This window comes from Camelus dromedarius, chromosome 7 (genome assembly GCF_036321535.1).
Source record: "Camelus dromedarius isolate mCamDro1 chromosome 7, mCamDro1.pat, whole genome shotgun sequence".
Taxonomy (NCBI): domain Eukaryota; kingdom Metazoa; phylum Chordata; class Mammalia; order Artiodactyla; family Camelidae; genus Camelus; species Camelus dromedarius.
In genome coordinates this window covers 75,147,857-75,161,226 of record NC_087442.1, presented here as the reverse complement: position 1 = coordinate 75,161,226, position 13,370 = coordinate 75,147,857, and the positions used below count along the sequence as shown (strand labels likewise).

The 13,370-nt window shown below is 39.2% G+C and overlaps 1 protein-coding gene across 1 annotated transcript in view; it reads left to right on the top strand.

Moving 5' to 3' along the window:
* The window catches only part of RELN (reelin), a 444,598-nt gene that overhangs the window by 208,243 nt on the left and 222,985 nt on the right, over window positions 1–13,370 (top strand). Inside the window, exons 5-6 of the mRNA XM_031455857.2 lie at window positions 502–534; window positions 3,142–3,220. Of these exons, the coding sequence (XP_031311717.2) occupies window positions 502–534; window positions 3,142–3,220 (112 nt within the window). The remainder of the gene's footprint in view (window positions 1–501; window positions 535–3,141; window positions 3,221–13,370) is intronic.

Genomic DNA, 13,370 nt, shown 5'->3' with positions numbered 1-13,370 from the left:
GGCAGCCTGAAATGAATATCCCTCCCTCGCCCTCCTTCCCACCCCGGCACCTCTGAACACTCTACCATAGCACTTGTTACACTGTGTTGTAGTGTCTCTGCTAGATGATAAGCTCTCTGAAGAAAAGTACGGTGCTTTTTGTCTTTGTACCCCACACCCCCAACAGCCCATGGCATGGTGTGGGTGCTCACATCACATTATATTGTGTGTTTCAAGGGACACCTTACTAATCTTGAGTAATAAATCACTGTCCTGTGTGTAAGGGGTTCTGCTCTTCACTTTAGAAGGAATGCATGGCTTTTAAATAAAACAACTAAAAAGTGAGTTGGACGTCTTATTTTAGGATAGTGATTTGCATTTTCTTCTTACTCCACTAAAAAGTTTCTAGCCATTTAATTTGTTTAGTATGACCTCAGTTTTGTAATTGTATTTGTGACTGTTTATTGGATTTTTGCTCCTGTAGCTAATCAGTCATTTTTCACTTTTTCTCTCTCGGTCCAGCTCCCACAGAGGCCACTGTGCACCCACATCTAGGTAAGTGTTTAAGACCCAGATGTCACTAACCTTGGTACTCGATCTGCTTGTTTAACTCGTCTGCAGTGTGAGCACATGATGCAGAAGTGAGGATATTCTCTGCCCTCGCTGGTTCGCTGGTCATTCACTGAAATCAGACTCAGGTCCAGATTACACTTGAACCTCACCAAGGAGGTAGTCACGCTGCCCTGCTGGGGCTAATGGAAGGACTTTCAAACCTGTTAGTATGTTCATCCTTGGGATCCTGTTGAGCGTGATCTTTTGACATAGTGTTCTAATGCTGCATTTTCCCCAGAGCCTCTCCCCATCATCAATAGCAGAGCCTGGAGGCCACGGATAAGGAGCTGAGTGTGAAAGAATTGAGTCATTTCAAATTTGTGATATAGAGCTTTGCAACATAGAACTGAGTTGCAAAAAAAGAGACATAATTTGGATGTTTCTTTAAAAATTGAAATGAAGTTATATAAATAACTAAATGCTTTATTTCATGACACCATGTAAAGTTGCCACCTGTCATTTTTCTCATGATCTTTTCATCCTGCTCTGCACTTGGTGGGCCCCAGGTCTCGAGGCAGGGTTGTAGAGTAGATAAGGATGCAGGTTCTGGAGCCAAACTACCTGGATATATCTCACCTTCACCACTTGCTAGCAACATGATATTGAGCAACTTACTTAACCTCTCTGTGCCTCAGTTTTCTCGTCTATAAAATGGAAGTAATAATAGTACCAACCTCCTATGGTTGTTGTGAGGATTAAATGAATTCGTGTTTGTAAAGTATATAGTCAGTGATATAATAGTGTTTGGAAAGAAAGAAATACGTGAACAAACAACCATTGAGGCTTACCCATGCCTTGGTAAAAAAAACCTCTAGAAAGCAAATGATCTTTAAGAGTTAAATTTCTCATGTATGACAGTGAAGACTTATTGTAAAAGCAATTTCCTGCACTACACTATTAAGAATGAACAGAAACCATCCTAGCCAGCTCCCGCCTTTTAGATGCCTCTCACTGTGGGGCTTGCAGGTGGGTCAGTGTTTGTCTCTTGGGCTTTCCCTTTCAACCTATAAATCCAATTAATTTACTTTTCACGTTGGTAAGTCTGCCCGGAGAAGCTCTACTTTTATGTGATGCTGCAGCTTGGGGCTCCTCTTCTTTGGCAGATGAACACGAGCACTTAGAAGCCTGCCTTCCGGCAGCCAAGGCAGGCTGGTGACCTGCAGTGGCCCAGCCGAGTCCCCGCCAGGTTGGGTATTTGAGAGGCTGCACCCTGAAGGCATTTCAGGCACTGCATCTAATCGCTCAGCGGAATCATTAAATCACTCCCACACACAGAAGACATCACAGAGTTCTCTCCGGTGTAAATCCATATTCTCCCTGTTGTCGTGCCTAAGGCTTCGAGTCTGAACAGCCATTCCTCTCGACCCATGCTGATTCACTGGTTCCCCAGACTTCGTTATGTGCTCACCTGCTGGCCTCCCTGGTATAAACAGGAGGCGAGGCTGGCTGCAGGTGGCGACGTCACCAGAGAGAATTTGGAAGTCTGCTTCCTGATGAGGGGAGGTGATTTTAATTACTCAGTGAGTCTAATGAATTATATTCAAGCGAGCCAAAGAAGAAAAGTAAAAATATCACTTCTGAAAGAAAAAAATTTGTGGTTATTTTTTATGAATCAGATCTCAAAAAGCATGTGTAAACTAGTTCAAACAAAATTGTACAGGCCCAGAGAATTTATATTAGCCAAACCAAATTTCCCAAGCAAACCATCGGAATCAGATAAGAAGGATTTTAAGCACTAAATTCATTTTTTACAACTCGAGTAGCCATAAGTATCATTTCTCATTAAAAATTACACTTACATTGTAACTGGCCATCAAGTTTTTACTTGTCCACCCTCTCTTCAGTAGAAATACCACATACTCCACAGTTTATGAAAACATTCTTTGCTCTTGGCCTACCCAAAGTTCTTCTAGTGCTTAAAAATAAGTATTGAATACAATCTCGAGTGTAATGATAATATATTTAAGACTAGGGGCGGCTCCCTGGCATTCCTCCTGACTTCTAACATAACTTTATTTGGGAGTTTTACTTATTCCAGTAGATAATTTCTCCTAAGCAGCTCTGAGGGGAAAAAATGTTAACAATTTGAAACATGGTAAACCAAAAATGACTGAATATAGGAAATGAGAGACAGCAAACCAGGGCAAGAGGGGCAGTAGGAGAGAGAAGAGGAAATGGGTAAGTAAATATCAGCAAGCTTAGCTGACAATAAATATGCAGATGCTTTAAAGTGAGTTAGATCATGAATCTGTTCTGGGCGAGTCGAGCCATGAGAGGCAAGTCCTGTGTGGCCTCCCCTTGTAGATTAGCGTTGACTGGTGACACCTTGGGAGGGTTCTCTTTGGGGGCTCTGGTTTACAGTCTTCTAAACAGCAGAGTTACTCTTTCCCTTTGTAGTTTAGGGGCAAAGTAAATATAATCAGCTGCTCATTTAAAATTCAGTTTGAATTTAAAATAGTTATTTCTCATACATGCAGCATGTTGACCCTTTTACGTAGCAAATCTATTGTTTAGTATATTTCTTTTCTAAATGCTTTTTTTTTCTTTTAGCTGAACTGCATAGTGACAGTATTATCCTACGAGATGACTTTGACTCCTACCACCAACAGGAATTGAACCCAAACATATGGTAAGTTATAGGAACATGCCTCACTTTGGTTTGTATAATGCAAAACAATGATTATAATAATAATGACGATGATGATGAGGATGAGGATGATACCGACTGCTTCCATGGAGCTGTTACATAGAATCACATTGCTCTTAAGCACTAAGGTATCAGTGAATTTGTTCAGCTAGGGAACTGGGCTTGATGTCACCTGCAGAATGTCTATTTTTTGACTTCTTTAGGAATTGAATCTAGGTGCTCTTCAGAGCCATGGGCTTGGTCGGTTGTTTTTTTCAGTTGTACAAGTTCTTTTGTAGAAAACATTATGCTTTATGTCTAATGATTGCTTTTGTATCAAACAAAAGAAGGGAAATGGTTTGTCTGAAATGATAGATAATTTGAGTCATACTTTCAAATAACTTCTACATTATTGGGTTACCTCATTATTTATACTGCAGTCTTTCCTCCCAAGGCTCTTTAGAGGCAACTCCATGGGATTTCTGAGGGCAAAGAAATAATGAACCAAAATGCGTTCATTAAAAAACTTGTTGAATACATAAATGGATGCATTAATTTGCTGGCAGTTTGTTGTATTTTTGCTGACTTTGGAGTGCTGGGTCTACCAACCCAGAGCTACAGTCAATCCACATAATTTGAGGGAATACCTGACTGTGGACATCTGGGTACTAAATGTTTTTGTATACACAATTAAGAGTTCAAGAGAAATTAGAAGCTCTAAGGTAATCAAGTTGCAACCAAAATCTAAGCAATACTTATGACCTGAAAGAAAATAACCATTTCATCTTCAAATGTCAGCATATGGTATTCATTTGTTTTTTTTCTTATTATCACTGTTCAATAAAAAATACCAAGCAATAATTAATTTACTTGTATAGTACATTAAAAAGGGATATGGTTAACAGGGGTACTGGGGATTGAACCCAGGACCTCACACATGCTAGGCAGGCACTCTACTGCTGAGCTATACCCTCCCCCTTCTAAACACGTATTTTTAAAAAACTTATACTCCAGGATATAAATCCTTAATTGTAGTAGAGGTCTACAAATGACATACTGCAGTTCCTAAAGAGGAGAGATGACTCTGGTGGGAGTTTCTTGGAGAAAGTGGTCCTTGACCTGAGAGCCGAAGATAACATATAGATTTAGAAAATGTTGGTGTTTAAATACTAGACAGAGAAACTTTTATGTCTTTTCTAGAAAGAAATATGAATCTAGGTAGTATAAATATACAAAAAAATCCAACTAGACAGAGAAATAAAGTCTCATAATTGATACACCATTTAAAGAAATAATTTATCAACAAAATTTCACTTCCTTCTGAGCATATCCTCGATATAAGTTTCTTAAAATAAATTGAAAATCTTTATTAAGAAAAAGCCAAAAGAAACTTTCTAAGCACCACTTTTACCCAGGAAAAATTCTCCACTTCTCCCAAAACATTTGGCTTTTTTATAGCCCATTAATACAGATGTTATCAGATGATTTGTTTCTTCCAAGGCAAGTTCATTTCTGTCAAGCTAATTCATTTTCTTCAGTGAGTTTTCTTGACAAATACAAAATGTGACTTTTATGTGGTAGAAATTCTGTTGTTTTTAAAATCAATAAAATGTGATTGATTTTGCTTCACCCATTTTCATGACTGATCTGATATATGCTTTCTTGACCAACGTTATGGATTTTGTGTCCCTTTTACTTAAGTGATGGTTTTTCCTACTGTTTAAAAAAATCTTTTATTAACTTTAAATAGCCACACACTTCTGTCTTCTATCGAATATGCTTCGAAGTAATTTTACTTTATCTTTTATTGCCCACAGTCTCCTTCATCTGGCCTCTTTAGGATAAAAAATTTTATAAACTTTTAAAAACCTGTGAAACTCTCATCATTTGAGAGATGGCTTTGTTGAACAAAAGGTGGTAGAGGTTCTGAGATCAGGCTGGTCTTGTTTGACTCTCAGGCTAGCCCCTTGCCAGCTGGTACCCGGGAAAAGCATAAAATTTGCTTTACCTCTGTAAGCCCCATTTCCTTGTCAGTAAAAGGAATAAAAGGGAGACGAATGCTGTTCTTACAGCGCTGTTTTTGAGCTTCATGAGCCTGAAAAGGTCTGGCACCAAGCCTGCTGCTCAGTACAAAGCAGTTCCCTCCCACCTCCCGTATTCTCTCTCTGTCCTTCCCTAGCTTTCTGTCTGCCTCCCTCCCTCCCTTCTTCCCTTTCTTTCTTCCTCCTGAGGTGTATTTGCACATTGGTCTACTAATCTCCCCTAAGCCCAGAGATGACCTCAAATCATTATTATTAAAATAATCTTCAGCCAATATATGTCAGTGAGTCCCCACATTTTCCCTCATTGCATTTGGATGAAAAACAGACTTCAGATTAAATGTATCTGTATTATATAATATATGGAATATGTACTAATGAAAATATGGCAGAATCATAGAGAAGGGGGAAACGAGGGTATTAGATGCCTCAAGCCCCTTAAAAATAGACATCAGCTCCCTAAAGTTAGATGCCAATACAATCAGATATCCCAGTGAAATATTTCCAATAAAGTTACAAAACTCTACTTTGTTTTGGAACCTCACCGGCAATTTCACTCTCCTAAAATCTCTGTTTTCTTGGTTGACACATGAGTTTTGTCCCATATGATACTGTCTTTGATTTTCTTTACCCCACGGAATTAGGCACCACTGGGCAGTTTTGTGGCAACCAGGAAGGAGAATCCTTGCTGACAACTCCACAGCTCTGTGCCACTCGCTGCCACACACCACCAGAAAGAAGCCAGGGGCCTGGGGGTGCTGCTTTTGGCCAAATTCCTGTGACTCAATCCATCACTAAATAATTTGCCACTAAAGAAAAACGTGCTACTTTTATGAGCGGGTTTCTTCCGTGGGGTTTGAAAAGTACCATATGCATTATTTAACTTGTCATTTTTAAGGACAGGCAAAAGGAGAAATTAAGAAACTGAACTCACATCTATGCAATTATGGGGAGAGAGATCAGTTTGAAAGTTAATCACTCACAACTTGTTTGCTTCCATTGACTTCATCTACTAAAATCAGTTTTTTCCACCCCATGTCATGTAACTTGATATCCAAGTTTGTCAAAACTTGAGATCCATGTATTTCACAGTACAAATTTACCTCAATAAAACATTTCAACATAGTGAGAAAGACAATGAGAAAAGTTAAGAAATAGGAGACATTTCTGATTTGTAACTTGGAGTTACAAAGAGTTCAGAGAGAGAGAAAGACAGCTAAAGGAGTTAAGAAGTGAATAAATGTTTAAAAACAATTTAAGTTTTCTTAAGAAGTGTCTTTACCCTCTAAGTAGTTACAAAGTCAAGGAGGAATCTTTGTTTTGCTTAACAGATTATCCCTTTAATGCTTGTTTCCTGAAGATCACAGACGGCATCCAGAGCTGTAATATCACGAGGCTCTGATGTTCTAGGGGGAAATGTGGGGCTGTTAGAAAACATGATGATAAATGGCAACCAGAAGACAACAGATGTTTCCCCTCCAGCATGATAATAACAGCAGAGATGTCCTATTCAGTAGAGATCAGGGAGGAACAAGAGTCAACCCTCAGAAGAAGCATCTTAGATGAGCAAGTAAAGTGTGTGGTGCCAACAGGGATACGAGACATCAAGAAGAAAGACGCAGATGAAATCGTCTCAGATCCTGTGGTGCAGGAAGACCTCTGTCAGTTGATCATACAGAAAGCCCACATTGTGCAGCTAAGGAAGCTAATGCAGTGGCTGGCGTTCCACAGGGTTGCTTAAATCCAGGAAAGAGGAGAACATTTCCATTTTTTATGTGTAAAGATCATAGTACAGGACTAGAGAAATCGGGATCACAGACTGCTGCATCTTGTGTTCTCTTGAAAGTACTAATTTATTGGAGCAATTATTCCAAAATGGACCAAGAAATTGGTGTTTTGGCTTATTAAAGTTTATTTTCTTTGAGAAGAATAATTGTCTGAACAAAGACTCTAAAAAGACTGGAACTGTCATGTGGGGAGTGTGAGTTATTCTAGCTGAAGCTTCATCTACTCAGCGGTGAACAGCTTAGCCCGTAAGAGAAAAGTCAGGTGAACAGTAAAACTACTTCAAAGCTCATTAGTGTCTCGGAACCCCCACAGAAGACAGCACAGGGGACTCCATTGAGTAGATAAGTGTGAGAACCACAATTCCAGTTCATTCAGAAAAAAACTAAGCCTGATAAACAATGTCATTGGGAAAAAACTGAATAAAGGTGCATCCACTTTGCTCAGTGTGCAACTGGCCTGTGGGCCGTAAGCCTGGAAGGCAGTGTTGGGCGAAGGGGAGCACTCACCGTGGACCTGAAAGGCTCCACGCCACTGCTGAAGAATTTCCAAGGGATTTTTTTGGTAATGATGATCACTTGGAAGGCATATCACATAACAGGCTTACCCACAGAACACGGCACATAAACCTTACAGTTTTTCAAGAGCAGGTGACTAAGGGAGATTGTGAATAGATGAGAAAAGCCAGGCAAATACGCATTTTCTCTGATGACATGCCTTTGCCAGAACCTCTGATATATCACTGTATTGTGGGGTTGTGAAATTATAATTTGATTTGTAGGGTTTAATGGTCCAATATTCTGATCTCATGTGCGTCTTTTTTTCTACTTTTTGCTGTCACCTCCTCCCCATTGACTTTACCTCTTTGTCTCACTCTTCTCTTTTGTTAATAACTTTTTTTCCTCTCGTTATAAAACTCTCCTCTCATCTTCCTCTCCTTGCTTCCCCCCTCCTCCTTCCTCCTCTTTTCTTCCCATGATGTGATTGCTCTGGGGAAAACTTCATCTACAATGGAAAGGTTAACCAGGAGGTGTCCTACTAATAAAATAAGGTGTGGATCTGGAAGCTTGCTATTTCCTTCTTTAATCTCTGTTTCGATGACAGAAATAAGAGCTCACTCAATGGAATTAAATGTCAAGTACATTTGAAACAAGGGAGGAAGTATTTCCTCAAACAGCGCGTAGTGGAATTCACCGTCGTAGGCGGTCAGAGTATGGCATGCAGTTGTCGGGTATTAGAAGGGTTATTTTTAACCCAAATAATATTTGTCATTGTACCTGTTAACAGAGGAAAGATCAAATTTTTAAACTCCCTGGTGAAATAAGAAGAGTTCTCTTACCTTCCTCAGTGAGAAGTAATGAGAAAGAATGAGCTATAATTGGAGTTTGTCATTTTCACATTTAAAGCATGTGTTAGCTCCTTAGGAAAAAAAGTCTTGACATCATTGAAGGTGATATTATTCTGTCTTATCGAGTGAACTTTCCTTGCTGTTTTTCTAAAAATATTCCACATTTACAAAGAGAATAGGATTTTATGAGGGTTTTTTTTTTTAAGCTTGATCTTTTACAGGTAAATAGTCATGCCCCCTTTACCATAAAACATTGTCTCCTTGTTAGAAAATACGGTCAGAAGTTGAGTGTTCTGCCTGTTGAGGTTTGAATGGAAAGTACAAGAGGCTCCAGTGTTTCCAGAAGTCAGCTGACTGCCCAGCTCCCAGATGGCCGGCAGGGTCTTATTGACTCGGAGGGGTTCACCGGTCCCTGACCTGGCCTTGCCTGGCAGGCTCACACATCAGGTCAGTCAGCACACGCAGTGTGAGCTGTACCTGGGGGAGGAGACTTGTTACCTTTGGTTCAGGAAATTACAAGAGATTTTTCTTTTCTTTTTCTGTTTTAAAGTACTTTTTAGAATCAGATCAAATATTAAATTATTTTTAACATCTCTGTTCTGAAATGCTGGTGAATAGACAATTCTGACTCATAGAATGCCAGATTGCTTCTTCTGGGGCTGAGTCCCAGACACTGACTCCCTCAGAGGCAATAAATTATGGATAGATAATATGATGTCCTCAGTCTTGGGGACAAACGGCATGTATCTCCAATGAGAATTTGATGATAACTGATTGTCACTGAGTTTCCAGGTGATTAACTTGTTTCAGCAGAGTGCCTGATTGAGGGCTGAGTGATTTCACTCTGATCTAAAAAGAAGAATGAGCCATGTAATTAGACTGCTCTTGAGAAAATAATATTTCAATTATTTATTTATTGTTATCAGGGTGATGTCACCACCCACCATTCATAAATCTCTGGCTGTGCAAAGAAGCCGAATTTTCTCATTAATCCTCTTCCTCTTTCCTGCATCCTGAAAGTCCTGTGTGAGTCACTGCATGACGTGGGGACCCCAGACTCGAGGGACATTCGGTCTAGCTTCCTCTGTGTCTACTAAATGGGGACTTTGGCATGTTTTCCAGCGTAATAATTTTAAAGCCAGAATTAAAAACATAATTATACCTTCAGAAATGTGCTTTCTACAGCACAAATGCACATCACATATAATTCTTTATCCTAAACAGAAACAGCCTCCTGAATGTTGAAAAACAAAGACAGAGAACTGGCACCAAAATAACAAGTTTCAAACTGCCAAGGAGCTTGTTAGAGTGAAAAACAAATCTTGGTTCAAAGCATTTCTTTTTCTTTTATGTTTACAGTGTGACCCTAGACGTGTTGGTGAAGTACCTGCCTTTATCCTTACTGATTCCTTTATGTTTGGGTTAGTGACAAAATGACAGTGTGATAGTGTGTGTATAAAATAGGGACAAGTTATCTAAAGGGGTATATTACCAAAGGAATATCAAATTTGATTATGTACTTTAGTTCAGTGAATTCATTCTGAACATTTTACTATGAAGTCCATGACACTTCTCTCATTTTTTTTACACTTTCATTAGCAAAGCAAAATCTCTTATCCCATAAATGAAAAAAAAAAGAATTTTTAAGAAAAGACATTTGTAGCTTTTCAAAATGAACTCTGACAGTAAAAAATGATGACAACCGTTTCTGAAATGCACATTTTTAAAAATAGAATTTGAGTTCTCTTCTCTCACTGGCTGCATTAGAGTGGAGTGGGAAAAATATTGGACCAGGAGTTAGGGAACCTGCCTTCTCATCTGTTCTGTCACTTGTAAAATAAGGGGTGATGAGACTCTGTGACATTTCAGGTGCCCTCTAACTCCAACGACCAATGATCTGTGAACTCTAGTAATAGATGAGATTCATGTGGAACCTAAGCATGTGATAAATGGGTTCAGAGAGGGCTTAATAAATTCAGGCTCTGAATGGTCTTTGGGGATAGCAAGAATTTCCCTTAAAATGTCTTTTAATTGTTCTGTTCATGGCAGAATATATTTTGAGGTGGGCGATTCATAGGATGTGCTGTGGCATTTGTCAGATTCTTATGTTCTGTTTCTCATAATGGGAACAAGAAAAAGAAGGGGAAAGGTTTCTTAGGTTAGAGAAATATTCAATATGACTCTTACTCTTAAGCAAGGAAGCAAATCCTTAGCTAGGAGGTCATCTTCCTTTTTAAATTGAAAAACAAAAGTCCATTTAACTGGGATTATTTTAAACTTCCTCTTCCCACCAATCTCTGAAGAATCTGTTACCTAACTTTATAAAGCCCTCATTTTCCTGACGAAATTCAATTGTGAGGCCACAGTTTAAATGTTAGAAATAAATAGCACTCTTTTTTTTCTCTGAGCTTAAAGAAAATTGGACTACTCATTATCCAGCAAATTGAACCCCCATTCTTGGGAACTCACGATTTTTTCCATAAGGGAGGAGTAGGATTTTGAACTACAAGTATTCTTCACAAAGATCACCCATTGGAGTTAAGTACTCAACTCTGCTCAGCCAAGTTAAATTGTTACACACAGGGGCATTCTAAGAAAGAGAGGAAGATGGTACTTAGGCACTTAGAGCACATAAGCATTATTTTAAATTCTGTAACGAGCCAGGACTTACTTTTCTTGAAATTTGGATGCTTATTCACGTCTGTAGATTTTTAAAACTTACTTCGACCTTCTGACATGGATCACTGTTTCCTTCTGGGAAACCGTGGCCCCTAGTTGCCCTTATTTGGTCTCCTTCAGGGTTATAGTGTTCATCATGATATTATGATTTATCTTTTCCTTTATGTTAAAGGCATTCGTATGTATAGTTGTACAATACTTAACTGTAATGGTAGAAAAAAATGTTAGGAAGGCCATGTTATAGACGCAGTGTTAGAAAAGTCACCTTGACGGGCAGCACAGATTGTTAGGAACATGAACAGAAATGAACCCACTGCCAGTAATCATGGGAAAGTATGCAGAGACAGACCCAGACTGACACACACTGAAGGGTCCCAGTGATAGTTGGAGCTTTCCAGAAACCAGACTAAGGGCAATATGATTGCTCCCCAGGGATCCATTCTTGGCCCTCTACCCTTCCCACTTTGTATATCCTCCTCTCTCCCCCGACCCCCAGTAATACGCACTCCTATGACTTCAGCCATATCCTAAACTGTTGCGTCAGTGCCAATCTCCTTTCCCTCAAGTTCAGGTACTTATGGTCATTGTCAAGTGGTCATCTCCAGCTGTCAGCATAACCAGAGAGTGGTCAGTTTCCAAGCCCTGTAACTCCCTGGAGTTGCACTTTCCAGTGTGGTAGCCACTAGTCACACACAGCTGTTGAGCATCTGAAGTGTGGCTAGTCTGAGTTGAAATGTGCTGTAAGTGTAAAATACACCCCACAATTTGAAGATTTTTCATGAAAAATTAATGTAAACTACATCATTAATAATTCTGTATTAATTCCATGTTAAGATAGACTTTGAATGTATTGGGTTAAATAAAACATAGTATTAAAAAAAAGTAATGTCACCTATTCCTATTTATTTCTAACACAGCCATTAGAAAGTTGAAAATTACATATGTGGATCACACTACGTTTTGATTAAAAACTGGTGCTCTAGGGTGGGCCTGCTTTTCTCCATCTCCACCTTATTTCAGGACACTGTTGTATCCTACTTGTGTTATATCAGTAATCCTGTCTTTTCTACCTCTAATCCGTTATTTGCTAGAGTCATTTTCCTAAAAGTTGGATTGTTGTGACTTTGGAAATAGAATAGTAGGAGTCTGAATCCCAGTTCTACAACTTACAATCTGTGTAACCTTGGGCAATCATTTAATATCTCTAAATCTCAGTTTTAACATCCCCTAAATGCAGACAAAAATAGCATGGGGGTTATATGTATTAACTGAGGCATTGTTTGTAGAGATCCTAGTGCGGGACCTATTACTTCACAGATGGCCGATGAGACCTTCCATGAATGGGTTCCCACTTCCCAGCCCCATCCTTTGCCACCCTTCTCCATGTACCAGTATGGTTACAGATGTACTAACACACTGACGTAGCAATTCTACTTGTGTGTCATAATTTCTGCATTCCTTGTGCCCTATCACACCCTCACCTTTCTTTCTTGATTGAGTAACTCCTATTTCTCATTCAAGATCAGTTCTGGGACCACTTCCTTTGGGAGCTTTCTCTTACTTCCTCAGTCTAAGTTAGGAACCATCATAGCCAGTGTGTACTCCTGTTGTAAGGAGTGAGTTGCTATGGAAGACATGATGGGTGTTGAAATAGCAAGTCCTGGGTCCACATTGCAACTCTGTCAACTTTACAGCTGTATCACTTGAGCAAATGCCTCACCTTTCTGAAGCTCAGTTTTCTTTTTAGTAAAATAAGGACACTGATAACAATCTTATAGAGAGATTGGGAGATTTAAATGGGCTTTAGAATATCTGGCACATAATAGGATGCAATAAATAGCCATCATTGCACTGGCACTCTATATTGTAACTGTGTACTTGTTTCTCTGCCTTTCCTTCTGGGGTGTAAACTCCTGGGAGAGAATTATAATGTTTTATTGATCTTTGTGCTACTGAAGCTCATCACAGTGCCTGTAGGTTCTCAACACAAGTTTTAACTACAGAAATAACTTAATGAATGATAAATGAATAAATAATATCATTGGCAGCTAAAGACTGAGTTGGATTTGACCACCCAGAGGAAGGGGCTTTCAGAATAAATTACAATAAATTATGTTGACAAATCCAGTCAGACTGTGAACAGTTCAAGCAAAGGACACTTAAAAGACTTTGACAGGAAAATGATGGATTTGTTTCATCAATCCTTGGTGAAGCCGTTGTACCTCCAGGTAGCAACAACCCAGTAAGTAATACCCAATAATTCTAAATCTTTAAGTTTCCACAGGGTACCAATGCCTTTGTA